The sequence below is a fragment of the Scardinius erythrophthalmus genome (genome assembly GCF_964197995.2).
Source record: "Scardinius erythrophthalmus genome assembly, chromosome: 17".
Lineage (NCBI taxonomy): Eukaryota > Metazoa > Chordata > Actinopteri > Cypriniformes > Leuciscidae > Scardinius > Scardinius erythrophthalmus.
Window position 1 is genome coordinate 11,535,281 of NC_138237.1, and position 16,181 is coordinate 11,551,461.

The 16,181-nt window shown below is 38.0% G+C and overlaps 2 protein-coding genes across 9 annotated transcripts in view; one reads left to right on the top strand and one right to left on the bottom strand.

Annotated features, from left to right (window-relative positions):
- Nucleotides 1–5,437, bottom strand: part of LOC308705258 (uncharacterized protein) — a 19,661-nt gene extending 14,224 nt beyond the window's left edge. For all 8 annotated transcript variants that reach the window (XM_081390174.1, XM_081390173.1, XM_081390178.1 and 5 more), the window contains exons 1-7: nucleotides 5,271–5,437; nucleotides 4,207–4,454; nucleotides 2,654–3,350; nucleotides 1,592–1,704; nucleotides 1,370–1,432; nucleotides 323–493; nucleotides 60–193 (exon numbers count right to left, since the gene is read on the bottom strand). In XM_081390174.1, the coding sequence (XP_081246300.1) occupies nucleotides 60–193; nucleotides 323–493; nucleotides 1,370–1,432; nucleotides 1,592–1,704; nucleotides 2,654–3,350; nucleotides 4,207–4,448 (1,420 nt within the window). In that variant the 5' untranslated portion in view covers nucleotides 4,449–4,454; nucleotides 5,271–5,437. The remainder of the gene's footprint in view (nucleotides 1–59; nucleotides 194–322; nucleotides 494–1,369; nucleotides 1,433–1,591; nucleotides 1,705–2,653; nucleotides 3,351–4,206; nucleotides 4,455–5,270) is intronic.
- On the top strand, nucleotides 5,329–15,788 carry gtf3c5 (general transcription factor IIIC, polypeptide 5). Its single transcript, XM_081390182.1, has 11 exons — nucleotides 5,329–5,726; nucleotides 6,422–6,620; nucleotides 7,726–7,924; nucleotides 8,069–8,267; nucleotides 8,914–9,018; nucleotides 10,535–10,649; nucleotides 10,827–10,907; nucleotides 11,659–11,747; nucleotides 11,864–11,946; nucleotides 15,069–15,211; nucleotides 15,332–15,788. The coding sequence occupies exons 1-11, from the start codon at nucleotides 5,532–5,534 to the stop codon at nucleotides 15,481–15,483; spliced, it is 1,560 nt and encodes a 519-aa protein (XP_081246308.1). The 5' UTR covers nucleotides 5,329–5,531; the 3' UTR covers nucleotides 15,484–15,788.
- Nucleotides 15,789–16,181: the final 393 nt, after the last annotated feature.

A 16,181-nucleotide genomic window follows, 5' to 3' on the forward strand; every position in this document is an offset into this window, starting at 1 on the left:
TGAATGAAATACATACGACACACTTTAAATTAAGAGTTGCACTGTGTTTGACTTCTGACCTCCACTGGACCAGGGTTTGGTGTAGGTGCCCTTCCTAAAGCTGGAGTACGTGGTGGTAGAACCACGTTCAAATATGGGATCTCTGTCTTCTGCCGGATTGGGTCCTTTTGCCCTTGACACCTGGACTGTTAAACTACACACACCCACACAACAGAATAAAACGCATTTTAACATTGGAAACACTGCACACTTCACCTTTACTAATTCCTGGACTACACTTCTCCATGAACAGCAGCTCAGGATAAAAAGGAACATCACTGACCTCTCCTCGTCTATAATCAGAGAGCCATCCTCCGCCACCTTCACCCTGGGAACTACCAGAGGTTCTTCCTCCTCCGGCTGAGTTTCGTCCACTCTCTCCTCGTCTTCCTCATGACCAGCATCTTCTGCCACCGTCTCCTGAACTGATGGAGCAGCTGGAGTCTTAGAAGAACTAAAGAGAAACGAGAAGTTCAGATGATGGTTTAAACATAATGCCATATTTTTAATACAGTGCCCCTATTATGCCTTTTCTGGATTTGACTATTCATGTAACGGTATTTAGCTGTTTGTGAATGCAATAGGTCTGCAAAGTTTTAAAGATCAAAGTGCACAATGAATGGTGTTATTGTCTCCCAAAAGAAAGAACCGATTCTGAACTGCCTGCACGAACCCCGCAAACAACGTCTAGTTTGACCCTAGTTTGGTTCATGTTGATGACATGTCAAAAGATGATGTCAACAAAAGCATTTCCTCTTTGAGTGCACTTCCAAAGGATGAGGACTCAGGCTTGAAATGATACGGTAAAACCGACTCCATCGTTACTGCTCGTATCACTGTGTATCAAGTGCTGAGGAAGCCTCCGGAGCTGAAGTTCAGATATGGTAATGAGCGTTTTGTTCAGTGCACGCACTGTAAGCAGAAGACCAACCACAACAGACTGGGCCGTCTGACCAATCAGAGCAGAGTTGGATCTCGGAAAGGAGGGGTTTAGAGAGACCAAATCCTTTAATCGAAGCCTTTCAGACACTGAGAAAAGAGGTGATGCTGCAATGTATATTATGAGAAAATCAAAGTGTTTTTTGACTTGGATGCATGTAAACCTATTGTAGGAGACCTTCAAAACTGAATTAGGAGCCTTTAAAATAGCATAATAGCACTCTATACAAAGCTTTTAAGGGCAAATAATAATAATACAAAGTTATGTTAATTCACATCCAATCTAAATCATAAGAATTTTTTAAATGCCTGCAATACACCATCCGCATTGAATAGACATCTTGATGGCATATGTGCACTATTTGGAGACTGACAGGGTGATTAGGCTTACGTTGGTGTAGGAGAGTCATCTAGTTCTGTCTCTGATGCTTTTTGCTCTTCATCTGTGAAAGACCTGTACAGAAAACCAAGGCATTGAACTAGAAAACACTTTGTCAATAATCAGTTTGTCTTAATCCCTGCACACCCCATTACATGCATCACAAATCCAATATCAACACTTGCGTTCACATGGACTTCCTAAACACACAAAGGAATTAAGAACAGCACGTACTTCATCGGGTTGGAAACAGGCAGGTAATAGATCAGCTCTCTCATGGTCATTTTGGTGTGATCTTTAGGTGCCTTGCGTTCTTTGTTTCCCAACTTTGGTTTCTTCTTGTCTTCCTAGATTCAAGTGTCAATGGAGAGGTCAGAGTAGCATTTTAAAAGCATTGAAATAATTCCCTTATATTCCACATAAAGTGACAGTCCAATTGATTCAATTGTGATTCAGTGAAAATCCTATTTAGCCTGGGACAAAACTTAATGTATACATGTATTAAGTTTTCAACACTGATACTAATAAGAAATGTTTCTTGAGCAGCAAATCAGCATATTAGAATGATTTCTGTAGGATCATGAGACACTGAATGAAGTAATGATGCTTAAAATTCAGCTTTGGCATTACAGGAATAAATGACATTTTAAGATATATTAATATCTTTAATAGAAAGCAGTTTTAATAATCTCTAATAATATTTCACAATATTATTGTTTTTACTGTATATTTGTTTAAATAAATGCAGCCTTGGTGAGCAGAAAAGACTTCTTTCACAACAAACATTAACAAATTTCTTCCAAACTTTTGAACGGTAGTGTAAATAGGTAAATATTGCCATTCAATATAATGTCTGTATGTATTGTCATATTGGAGCATAAAAATGCAAATTACTTAAGAAAATCAATTAAGGGAAAACTTGCCTTGACTATTTTTGAATAGATTTTTATTCTTTATTTTTTACCAATATATCAGCTTTTGCATAGCACACCTAAATACTGACATTATATATATATATATATATATATATATATATATATATATATATATATATATATATATATATATATATATATATATATATATATATATGTGTATATATATATATATATATATATATATATGTATATATATATGTATATATATATATATATATATATATATATATGTATATATATATATACATGCACATTATAAAGATCAAAAGATTTTTTTTTTTTGCACAGATCAAACCCAGAACCACCTTTTTTCTTTGCACACAACAAAAAAACAAACTAATGTAAAGCACATACACACCTTGTCTTTGTTCATTTCTTTTTTAAGAAGCTCCCGAAGTTTCCGTGCCTGAGCTAACTTCACCATGTCTGCCGGGTCGTTCAGAGTTGTTAACGATTTGAGAATTTTCAATGGTGACTGAAGTTTTTTAAGTCTTTCTCTTAACAGATCAGTTTGGCTTTGTCCCAGAGGTGGCTCAGAATCACTCTCCTGCTGTGTGACCATGTCTTCCACAGCAGGAGGAACCGGACACTTTGGAGGGTTTTCATGAACCAAAATAGTATCAGGTTTGGAAGTTCTAAGGGGACGTTGGGACTCCCCTTGTTGGACGGTCAACGGTACAACAGTGTCTTCCAATCCCCCATCCTCATGAGTCTCTGTCTCTCGGTCATTCCGCAGTGGGACTGCAGGGATGAGCTGTACCTTGGCCGGTCTGCCCCCTCCAGGAGGTCTCCGTCTTCCTGGAGCACTGGAGTTGTGGCCAGGCTCAGGTATCTGAAGCGAAGTCTCTGCAGTGGGGGTTGATGTTTCAGTCTCACTGGGTGTTACTGGTTTTACAGGGGACTTGGATGGTGATTTAGGAGTCCTAGAGGAGGCTGGGGAAGCTCGTGGTTTGGCTAAGTTGGGCAGAGCTGTGAAGCGTTTCCTCCTCTGAGGGCCAGAAGTCACAGAGGTGCTTGTTGAATCCTGGGCATCAGAAGTTTTAGATGCTACATCCCTGTTGTGAAGCAAAGAATCAGTGATAAAACTGGCAATTTCTCTTGCATAAAGTAATGATATGACAAAATCTAGTACTAGTAGTAGTAAGCTTACAAAGAAAATTCTGAGGAACATCAAAATTCTTAAAGCAGCTTTAGCAGTATGCTATGATAATTGCTACAATTAAAATGTATTGCCTCTAATTAGTAATTAACAGACATGCATTTTTTATGACCTACATTAATTGACAACTTAATGGAATATTTGAACTTTAATTTAATTTAATTTAATTTTAATTTAATAATTGAAAGATCATTTAAAATGAAAAAAAATGGTGAAAAACCGTAAAGGAAACGTTTTGGTCACAGGACCAAAGATAATACCATTAGTGTTACTGGAATTTCTGAATATCAATATTGCAAAAAAGGAGTATTGGAACCGATATTTCAGTATCGATGTATATCGAAATATCTATATATTTAACAACATTAACTACAGCCGAGGACACACTTAACGACTGTAAGGACAATTATGAACGCAATTTGATACTTACGACTGATCTTGCCCAAACGCACAGAGTCGCATTCAGTCTGTTTTCACAGTTGGTGTTTAAAATCTGCTGCAGTTTTTGGAAACAGTCTGTAAGTGTGTTCAGTCACTCTAGAATGTTTCAGCTAGTTGTTAAGTGTGTCCCCGGAACACCATAATACATGAATGTAAATTTTCATTTCAAAATATAAAGTTGAAATATGTCTCATACGGTATGTCTTTACTCCAAATAAATGATTCTAAAAGTTAAAAAAATTGTACACATTCAGATTTACAAAATTGCTGTTTAATAAACATAATTTATAAGACTGAAGGTTCAGACTCACGCTCCATGGCTAATGGCCTCCAACTGGTTATTAGAGCTGCTGCTCTGAGAGGCTTCCCCATTAGTCCGCTCCAATGCTATAGGTGGGTCAGTCTTCAACTTCTCAGCCATGACCTCTGACCCCTCAGAAGGAGCAGAGTCAGCAGGACCCAGGGGAGGCTGAACATTCTCTTGAGAGGCTACCGGAGCTCGGCCTGTGGGCTTCACATTGGGGCGGACGCTAATTCTCGATCTGCGCATCATCTTTCTCTGTTTAGAGGAAAAAAATATTTTTATATATATATATATATATATATATATATATATATATATATATATATATGTGTGTGTGTGTGTGTGTGTGTGTGTGTGTGTGTATATATATTCAAACTTTTATGTTAGATGCAATTATCTTGATTAATCGATTTGACCACGAACATACATACATACATACATACATCATGTTAAATAAACATACATAAAGTGTAATAATTTTTAATATATCATTAGAAGTATACTGTTACGCTAATTCTCGATCTGCACATCATCTTTCTCTGTGTATTAATTTTATAATATATATGATATTATTATTATTATTATATTATGATTTACAATAAGACATTAGTGAAGTAACGTTACTGTCATTTAAGCTAAAACCGTTCTGAGGTTCTTACATTAGGTTTGACAGTTGAGGTTTGACATACTCATATATGTCTCATTGGGTAAGTTAATAAATCAAAAACAAGTAACGTTAACAAACTTCTATGTGACAACTACTTCGAGTGATGTTTACAACATTTATGTTCTCATTGCATCAGTATAATTCTTTCACAAACTTTTACGTGCTACTTAATATTTGATTATCATCGCGATGCACAAATATTTATTTTCCAGATAACGTTACTCGAGACAAATGGCTCTTTGATTTTCTACAAATGTTTTAAATGTTTGTTTTTTTTCGACTGGCCATTGAGAGGGTCCTGTCCAAAAATGTCCATCAACATAAGCTTGTCGGTTTATTAGAGCAACATTGCTTTTTACAACACCACTATACGTTTAAATATGTGGCAATTTCAAATATCTTACTTTATTTGGAGGTCCAGGGTGATTTTATTGTAAAAACCTTCAGCGGCTCACGTCCTCCATGCTTGCTGATTGTTACTGCGCATGCGCACGGAGAGCCGGAACAAACGTTCCTTCTCCTCCTGGCCTGCAGTTCTACCCGGATGGTTTTCACAAGCGGACACGTTCATGTACGCTGTTTACCAAGACACAATTTAATAGAAATACACCATTGAAAAGATGGATTTTCGTCATGCATAAGCGTCGAACAAAAATCGTGTGAAAATGGATCATACAATTACAAACAATCCGGCCTCCCCACGCACAGAAGGAGAAAGCAAAGATACAACTGTTGTGTCAGGAAATACAGCTACACTTTTCCTGCCTGATACTAATCTAGTGTGTGTTGAATACCCGGGAGTCGTAAACAATGTGGACAGAATGCTGGACAGCATTGGCGGCGTAGAGGGAGTGTCCAAGGTGATCATATTGCATTGGTGCTTTAACGTTAAATGAAAAAGACACGTGCTTTTAGACTGTGTGTTCATTTAGGCTGAACCTGAATTTTTGTTGAATTTCAGAGTGATTTTTAGATCAGTCCTTGTGACTTACATTAATTCTTTACATGGCTGATGTAAATGACATCTGAGGAGAAAAGACTCTGACATAAATGCTTTGCCTTCCATGGTTTTATTTATTATATTATAGTACAATAATTGTGATGTCCCTTCCTTGTGTCATTTAAGGAATACTTTTAGATGTACAGTACTGTGCAAAAGTCTTAGGCATGTTAATACCCCCCCCCCCCCCCCCAATCAATGGGGCACATATTAACGTGCCTAAGACTTTTGCACAGTACTGTATTACTTTGACTGATTTGTTTGTGTCATTGTATTTTACTCTGTCTGATTTTAAACAATATTAGGGAATACCTTTCCCTACATAATTATAATAATAATAACATAGCAGATGTGTTTTATACATTATGTAAAAATCATATGACATCTGGGACATATTTACCCAGAGAAATATGGCTGCTTTTACATGATTTTCAATTCTGTTATATTAGCAAATGATTTGATATTGGATGGTGATATATTGGTGGTTATATATGTGTATACTGAGTGTATAGTAGATTGTTTTTAAATCTGGGATTTTTTTTTTTTTTTGGACAGACATATGCAGATTCTTCTAAAAGACTTGAACTCCGCTTTCGGCCGAAAGATCCTTTCTGCCATCCCGCTTATGGGAACCGCTACTCCTCCACCAACCTGCTGCTCAGAGTGCGCCGCAGAACCCGCAAAGGAAACAGTTCAGAGACCCAAATCAGCATGGAGATAGTGGGACTTATAGGAACCACATATAAATTTCAAGGTATAAAAATTGCTTTCAGATGGAGCAGTATTTACTATGGATCACAGAGCCATCCGTCACTGACAAGCTGCGCATAACAAATAATCGCAGCCTTTGCGATTTCATAATCGCAATAATCCAATTGCAGCCTTATTTTTAATGTTGGTTAAACTGATCTACTATTTAAGCTTATTATTATTATTCTTAGCAAAAATTTAAAGTACCTCCTTCTAGGGCTTTCAAGCTACATCCACCAAACTCTGCTCAGACCTTCAGACTGTTCTGACTCGGGTTGCTATATCTTTTCATACTGATTTCTTTAAACATCAAAACTACAAAAAGTCTTAGGCTTTAAATGAATAAGACTTATAGAGTATTTAACCTGTCTATCACTGGCAAAGCTTAATGAGTATCCTAGGACAAAATGCTAAAACATTTTAGCAACATGTTAATTCATGTTAGCAAAGTGTAAAATCATGTTAGCAACATGTGAACAATGCTAAAACATGCTAATTCATGCTAGCAAAGTGTAAAATCATGTTAGCAACATGTTAAATTATGTTAACAACATGTGACTCATGTTAAAACATGCTAATCCATGCTAGCAAATTATAAAATCATGTTAGCAACATGCTAATTCATGTCAAAACATGCTAGCAACATGTTAAACCAGGTTAGCAACATGCTCATTCATGCTAGCAACCTGTTAAAACATGTTAGCTAAACATGCTAATCCATGCTAGCAATGTGCTAAAACATGTTAAAACATGCTAGCAACACTCTTTCTTTCTTTCCACTTTACTAAATTTAAAGCTTGTCAAATCAACAACAAAGTTTGTCCCAACAAACTTTACTTTCTAGTTAGAGTTGCAATTCCAACTTCACCCAAAAATCAAAATTCTGTCATCATGTACACACCCTGTTGGAACACAAAAGAAGATATTTCTTAGACCGTTGTGTGGTCCAAACAACACTGTATGGACAAAAAAACTACAGAGAGATTAAAAGCACCGAGATTTGTTCACCGAAGAAAGTATTCAGGGTTGGAATGTAAACGATGGCAACGTTTTCATTTTTGGGTGGACTATCCCTTTAATACACACACTTCTTAATCTTGATTCTTCAGGAATGGCTGACTTCCAGTACCTGGCAACTCACAGTGATCCAGATGGCAACCAGATGTCTTTGTACGACAAGATCATTTTGCGCAAACCTGAGAAGAAGGAATTCTATGACAGTCCTGTGCCTCTTTTCCTTCCACCTCCCATTTTCTCTCGCCTGGACACGGCTGTGGATTATTACTATCGTCCGGATGTATTGCACAGGTAAGCTGGAGTAAGACCTGAATTCCCAAATCAGTTGACTGGTTTCTACTGCAAATGATCCGAACTGTTCTAAGTTCAGCTGTATGTGTGTTTTTGGTGGTTTGATTTGTTGATTACATCATTTGTCTGCTTCCCAATAAACAGCAGGGAGACTGCAATGCAGTCTGTTCTCCTAAAAGATCATCTTATTGCCCCGAATCGGGCTCGCCGGCCAAACAATGCCATTTTTGTCAACTTTGATGACAAGACCATTCCATCAGGACCTCTAGAAGCTGCAGTGACCAGCTGGAAAAAGGTCTGCGTCCATCCTAGCGATGTAAAGGTACAGCAGCAACTCAAACAGGTTGGTAAAATTGTTCTACATGTTTTCATTGTGTTAAATACATCAACCATCTCTAAGATGAACACAACATTGCAACATTTGATTTGAAGCAAAAAAAAAAAAAATTTACATAATATATGATGGCCTAAATTAAAAATCACATGAAGAAAAAGCTGATGACATTGTAAAAAACAAACAAATACATTTTTGTACTAATTGATTATAATATTAAAACAATATATTGGAAAAAGAATATTCAGATACATTACCATTCAAAAGTTTAGTGGTCAGTAGGAGACGGTAAAGACATTATAATTTTACAAATGATTTCTATTTCAAGTAAATTCATTGGAATAAATGACATTTTAAATGGCATAAGAGAATTCTTTCAAAAACATTTGAAAAAAATCTTTTTTGACTCCAAACTTTTGAACAAGAGTGCATATATGTTGCAGGGAGACTCATTTACGTAATTCTCAATGCTTCGTGGGAGTGGATGTTTGACAACCAAGTTGTTTTTAAAAAAGCTGTCAACGTCAACTTGAGCAACTATTGGACAACAACTATGGTTATATAGTATGGGAAAATGTCCTTATCTTATCATAATCCCACCTGTGCTCCAATGCGGTTTCATTTGAAAATACTGATTAATTTGATTAATCCACAGCTTTTCGAGAAAAGGCCCATATGGTCTCGCAATGCCGTCAAGGCCAACATCAACGTTCACCCTGAGAAGATGAAGCACCTCCTCCCTTATGTGGCGTACTACATGGTGAGTAGATTAACAGAGAAAACTGTAGGTTTAATAAACTTAAATATAATGTGGTATTCTTTTCATTGTGTTAAAATACAGTTTCTAAACCCATCTTACTGCACAGAAAGCCATTAGCGGTGAAAAAACACTTTTTAAGTGGCACTATCAACTTTTCTGTTTGTTAGTGTGGCCTGTTATAGCAACATTGGTTCAACCAGTGGTGTGAGATTGTGCTGGGAAAATCTGTTTGTCTGAACTAAAGTTCAAGGTTTGGTTAGTTAGTATGGGCCAGTTAGCATCTACAGGTACTTTTATGTTGCCAAAAAGGCATCCAACTTCATTGACTGCCATTCAGAAGTAACCCTAAATTCCATGGTTGGCATAAAATCCTTTAGTTTGTGTAAAAAATAAAGACCCATGATTTGATATTTGTTCACATAGTCAATGTCAATTTTTCTTAATTGATTAGTGACTTAGAAATAGTGAAAGTTGTTTTTCAAAGTCATAAAATGATTATTTCTAGGCTTAAATTACATTTTTATTCCCAGATTTTTAGTGTGGGCCGCACTATATACAGTTGCAATCAAATTTATTCAACCCCCTTGACCTGCAATACATTTTGCTGCTGAGAATAAAATTTTATGAAAACAATTCAACAAATTCATCAGTAAACTAAAGTGTATTAATACACATTTGAGTGATTCTGAGAATGTAAAGTTAATGGGGGGAAAAAACATTCATTTACAATGTTATTCAACCCCCAAAACTCAAATTTTGTGCAGAATCTTTTATTCTTTATAACCTCCAATAAACGCTGCCTGTAAGTGCTTAGAAGCTTCTGTCACCTTTCCACTGCAATCTTGGCCCATTCCTCGCTTGAAAAAGCTTCCAGATCACTGATTATCTTTGGTTTTCCACCCAATATTTTCAATGAGATTTAAATCTGAAATCTGTACAGGCCACTCGAGAACATTCTACGACTGATTCCTGAATCAAACTTAAGTAGATTTGAATGTATTTTTTGGGATGGCTGTCCTGCAGGAAAGTCCATTGATCATCAAGCTTCAGTCTCTGCACCGAAGGCATCACCTTCTTTGCCAAAATGGCTTGATACTTCAAAGAATTCATGATGTCCTTCATACAGTCAAGATTTTCACTTCCTGCAACAGCAAAGCACCAACATAACAAAACTGGACCACCTCCATGTTTGACCATGGAGATGGTGTTCTTCTGCTTATAAGCTTTGCCTTTTTTGCACCAGACATACCGCTGATCCATGGGTCCAAAAAGTTCCAGTTTGGTCACATTACTCCATATTTATTATAGAGTTTCCAAAGGCTTAACTGTGTTTTAACACAATTTTGTACTATACCATGCAAATAAGTGAATGAGCAGCATTGAATGGGGGTTGAATAATTATGACATAGCTGTATTACCACAAAAAAAATACTAAAACTAAAAAGAACTACATTATATATTAACATTATTACTCTGTAAACAACTATTGGACTATTATTAAACTGTTTACGTGTAGTTAACAGGGCCGTGGAGGAGTTTGTGGGTCAGGTTTGGATATGATCCTCGAAAAACACCTGAAGCAAAAATCTACCAGGTTCTAGACTTCAGGATCCGCTACGGAATGAAACATGGTGAGCGGTCAACCAAAACACATTCATAACAGTCCTAAATATGATTTATTCCTCGACATAAACATGCCAAGACTGCAATACAAAACTGTCCAAAAGAGTGCAGAATCTTTTTTTGACACCAGATGTGAGTACAAATGATAATACACACATAATTCCTGTAATTTTCTGTCTTTGTAGGATTTGGTGTCAATGACATGCCAGTGAAATCCAAGAGAAGCGCTTATCATTACAGCCGCCCAACCACTATCAACAGGGCAGGTACAGAAACACAGATATAAATGTTCTGGCACACAGTGTTCCCTTAAGGTGTTCATTATATAATGAGTTTTTCCTTTTCCTCTCTGACCTTTACATTCCAAGAGGTTTTGGATTTTTAAAACTTAAATAGATTGATGTCTAATCAAAAGTTTGGGGTTGGTAAAATTTTTATGTTTTGTAAAGAAGTCTTTTAAGCTCACCAAGGCTGCATTTATTTGATCAAAAATACAGTAAAACACTGAAAATATTGTGAAATATTTTTTCAATTTAAAATAACTGTTTCTTATTTGAATATGTTTTAAAATGTAATTTATTCCTCTGATAGCAAAGTTGAATTTTCAGCATCATTACTTCAGTCTTCAGAGTCACATTATCCTTTAGAAATCATTCTAATGTGCTGATTTGCTGCTCAAGAAACATTTATTATTATCAATGTTGAAAACAGTTTTGCTGCTTAATATTTTTGTGGAAATGGTGATGCATATTTTTTTCCGGATTATTTAATGAATAGAAAGTCCAACAGAACCATGTTTATTTAAAATAGAAATCTTTCATATTATAAATATCTTTATTGTCACATTTGATCAATTTAATGCATCCTTTCTGAAAAAAAGTATACATTTTTTTTTTTTTTTTTAAAGCATGTACTGACCCAAAACTTTTGAATGATAGTGTAGTATTTTAAACTTTTTAACTGTAAATTATCAAAGCTTTTCATGGTAGTGTATGGTTGTTTCGTTCACTTCTTTAGTTCCTCAACCTGCGAGCGTAACTGACATCACCCAGGAGAGTTCTTCATCTTCAGGACCCAAACCTGCTATTGCCAAGTACATACTAAAGGTATTTTCAGTTATTTCATTTTTAATTTAAGTTTTATATCACAGTGGATTTCGCCTTGATCAGCAGCTAATGTCGAGGAAGCGTGTTAAAACAGTTTTGTGGAACTTTCTCTCAAGGACTCAGTCTACATTTTCCGGGAGGGAATGCTCCCTCCATACCGGCAGATGTTCTACCAGCTGTGTGATCTGGATGTAGAAAAGTAAGAACTTTCAACACAATCTCATTGCAATTCGTAAGTATTTTATGTTCTGGTGAATTTGTGGCTAATTCGTATTAATTTGTACAATCTCATTTGGAAGTACGTTTTCGTATGATCTGCTAACGCCCCAGTGATGGGTGTGTTTAGGGGCCTTCATGCTGGTTTCTAATAATCTATTCACATCATACGAATTCATATAAAACAGGGTTTTTATAGTTAACTGAAACTAAAACAATAAAAACTTTTGTCTTTTGAAATAAAATACATTTTAACTGAAATAAAAAAAATATATATTTAAAAAAACGTAAACTTTATTTCAGCTAATTGCCAACATTTGGACTCTGCCAAGGGAAAGACACAGGCTCACCAACAGGGAAGCCTTACCTTGAAAGAATACACATTAGTCACATTAGTGTGTTAGGCCTGGCGTCGGACACTCTCCCACGTCCGACTGCCGAGGGTGGTGGAGGAACTCAACAGTGTTCGCCGGTTTGGGGAACTCACATGAGAAGCAAAAATAAGCACACATATCCGGTCAATAGGAGGGGAAAGGCGCAGCAAGCGAGACACAGTGTGGTTACCCGGCGTTCACTGGCCACTTGGGGCTAGTACACGGGAAGACACTGGCTCGGTGCACATACTGTAGAATCTGGCAAATGTGCTGGGTGTCGCCCAGCCTGCAGCTCTACATATATCATCAACGCCAGTGCCCAGGAGGAAGCAACACTTATGGTAGAGTGAGCTCTCAACCCGAGGGGGCACGACACGCCTTGGTTTTGGTACGCCAAGACGATGGCATCCACGTTTCCGTGGGCCATCTTCTGCTTAGAAACAGCCTTTCCCTTCTGCTGGCCTCCATAACAGACAAAGCGCTGTTCTGAGGTCCTGAAGTTCTGCTTTCGGTCCATGTACAGGCGTAAAGCACAGACAGGACACAGCAAAGCATGGGCTGGGTCTACCAACGCTTGGGGTAGATCACATAAGTCCTCCGTGTCCCGTCTAGAGACCATATGTGGAGATTCCAGAGGAATCTGGAAGTGGGTGCCATAAGGTGCCCCGTCTCTGAGAAATCAAGTCCTTCCTCAGAGGAATGCGCCAGGGAGGGGGTGTCGTGAAGAGCATGAGTTCTAGGAACCAGGTAAATTTGGGCCAAAAAGGGGCAACTAGCAAGACCTGACTGTGCAAGTAGGCTCACTGGGGGAAACCATACTTGCATAGGTCCCAGGGCCAGCTGTGTGCCAGTGTGTCCATCCCGAGGATCACTATGTGCTTGCCTAGTAGTGACGTTTTGAAGCGGCCCAGTGCAAGAAGTACTGCAAGCAACTCTAGGCAGTTGATGTGCCAATGCAGTTGGGGTCCTGCCCAAATACCCAAAGCTGCATGCCCGTTGTATGTGGCACCCCAGCCGGTGGTGGAGGCATTCGTAAAGACAGCAGCATGCCTGGACACTTGCTCTAGTGGAACTCCTGCCCATAGAAACGCAGGGTTCGACTACAGGCCGGGGTGATTGTCACCCAGTACGTGCCGCGTTGCCATGCCCATCTCGGGACATCTTCGCACAACTGCTATAGTGACTGGGCCAGTATGAGCCAGTCGTCAAGATAGTTGAGGATGCGAACGGCAGGTTCTCTCATGGGAACAAGGGCTGCCTCTGCGACCTTCATGAAGACACAAGGCAACAAGGACAGCCCGAAGGAGGACTTTGTACTGGTATGCCCGCCCCTCGAACACAAAGCGCAGGAACGGTCTGTGTCGAGGGAGAATCAAGACATGAACCCTATGTGTCCTTCAGGCCGATCACTGCAAACCAGTCTCATGGACGGATGTACTCGAAAATGCATTTCTGCATCAACATCTTGAATTGGAGCCTGTGAAGGGCCAGGTTGCCCTTCTGGATACCCCTGAAGTTGGGGGGACGCCAGGCGCACTGAATCACATAGCCGAGTCTGACGGTCTAAGTGAGCCAGCGAGACGGGCCAGGGAGCGCTAGCCAGGCCCCCAGAGACCGTACAAGTGGGACCAGAGGGACCACCAACATACCCGCAGAGGGGCAGTGAAGTGGGGCGCAGGGACCCGACTCGGAAGGCATAGCGTCCCAAAGTGTGCGGTGCAACATTTACCTGGCTCCACAGTTGAGCAGGGGGTGGGTGAGATGGCATTGCATCCTCGAACCGCACACTGCTGCCCGTTAGCGATAGGAGTGGGGGATGGGGGTGGCAGGTGGGAGGACTGCAGCCCTCATTCACGAAAGCCACCTCAGCTTGCTTGACGCCCAGACACATGAGTCAACGATCGTGACTGATCGGCGCCAGGTAACGACCGCATTGGGTGGAATGACACACAGTGTCACAACCGTGTTTGCTCTTTCAGGAAAAATGTAGCTCTCTTATAGTGCTGAAGTGCACAAGGGAAATAGCCGCAGCACAGCTGGCCGGAAATATTGCAGCCTGCAGTGTGCACACTCTTTTAGGCTGTATAAACAGCAAATCTCATTGAAGACGCAACCACCGCTGCAGCGCCGTCACACCAACACTAGAATTAGCTGCTCCATGTCAACCTTTCACACTCCTTGACAACTAACCTATGCCACTCCCACAACATACACACACGTCAAAGTAGCCGGAGCAACTTTTCTCTATTTACGGATATGACGAGTGACATATGTATGCAATTTACGAACATGAAAACCATTCTGACAGGTCTTAAATATAAACACTTATAATAGGCTTACCATAGTGAATGGACAAAACAGACAAAAACAAAAACATGTTTTGGAAGAAGAATGATGATGTATTGACTTTTTAAAATTTTGTTCATTTTTGAACAAAAGAAAGTTACATAGTGTAGTTTTAAATGACAAAAATGCACAACAAAATTACTAATACTTTAAAATTAAAACAGAAAATATAAAAATAAAAAATTATTCAAAATATTGATAAAAACATCATTTCTAATAACACTAAAAGAACACTAATAGGAAATCGCCATCTTGTAACATAGTTACGTTTTCCTGTGAGATCGGGTTGGAACTTTGATGTCTTTCTTTTCAATCATTTATCCACTTACAAGACCCATCCCACTCCTCCTGACCTTTACAGCACTTTTCTTTTTCTTCTTTTAAGAATAAAGAATATCATCCATATGAATGATGGAAAAGAGGAAGTGTGTGATGAGAGAGATGGCTGGTGTGTGCCCCACACGGCAGACGATCTCAGGAATATCATTTCTGAAATGATCCAGCAACACGTCCAACCTAACCGCCCAAGTAAAACACACACACACACACACACAAAAAAACAATGCATTAATTAAATATAGGAAAATAATATTTATTAAATAAAAATGGCTTTATTTTTTTATATTGTGTGATATTTTATTGATTTAGCGTCATCCACCCAAAAGCCTACAAGAGCTAGATCCAAAACTGTTGACAGCGGAGAAGACGAAGACGAAGACGACGAAGATGATGATGAAGATTACAAGCCTTCTGATGCAAGTGACAACGAAATGGAAACTGAGATTGCAGATTACATGTAATTCCCCTTAAGTTTCATGTCTGGCACTTATAAAGGATTGGATGTGTAAATGTAAAAAACAACTTTGTACACGGATAGAAATTAGTTTGTTACCCTCATTTGGATAATAAATGGTTTTGTCAAATGAACCGATTGAGCAAATTCTTTAAAAAGTATCTGACATACTATAAGAGAGAAGTTGTGACAAACTGAAAGTTCATTAACAGTATTAAAATAGTCACACAATTGTTAGTTGTTTGTTTTGGATACTTATATGCATATATATATTTTTTTTGATTGGTGCCCAGCATATTTATATATATTTATAAATAAAAAATAAAAAAAAAATAAACATTTCAAAAGTTTGGGGTATTTTTTTAAATACTTTTATTCAGTAAGGATGCATTAAATTGATCAAAACTGACAGTAAAGACTTTTACATAGTTGCAATAGATTTATATTTTAAACAAATGCTGTTCTTTTGAACATTCTATTTATCAAAGAATCCTGAAAAAAAGTGCATAATTTTATCCATAAACATTAAGCAGCACAACCTTTTTCAACATTGATAATAATCAGAAATGTTTTTTTAGGAGCAAATCAGCGTAGTATAATGATTTCTGAAGAACCTAAACTTTTTTTATTTCATTTTATTTGTTGCCAACATTTTAAGGTGTTTATACAGAAAGTAAATTTCAAAAATAAATCAACCCTGAGAAA

What these genes read in the sequence shown, in the direction of transcription:
- gtf3c5 (XM_081390182.1), top strand. Translation starts at nt 5,532, where the DNA reads ATGGATCATACAATTACAAACAATCCGGCCTCCCCACGCACAGAAGGA. An exon ending in TACAGCAGCAACTCAAACAG is followed by an intron (nt 8,268 to 8,913) that starts GTTGGTAAAATT and finishes ATTAATCCACAG; the next exon opens with CTTTTCGAGAAAAGGCCCAT. An exon ending in TGTGATCTGGATGTAGAAAA is followed by an intron (nt 11,947 to 15,068) that starts GTAAGAACTTTC and finishes TCTTCTTTTAAG; the next exon opens with AATAAAGAATATCATCCATA.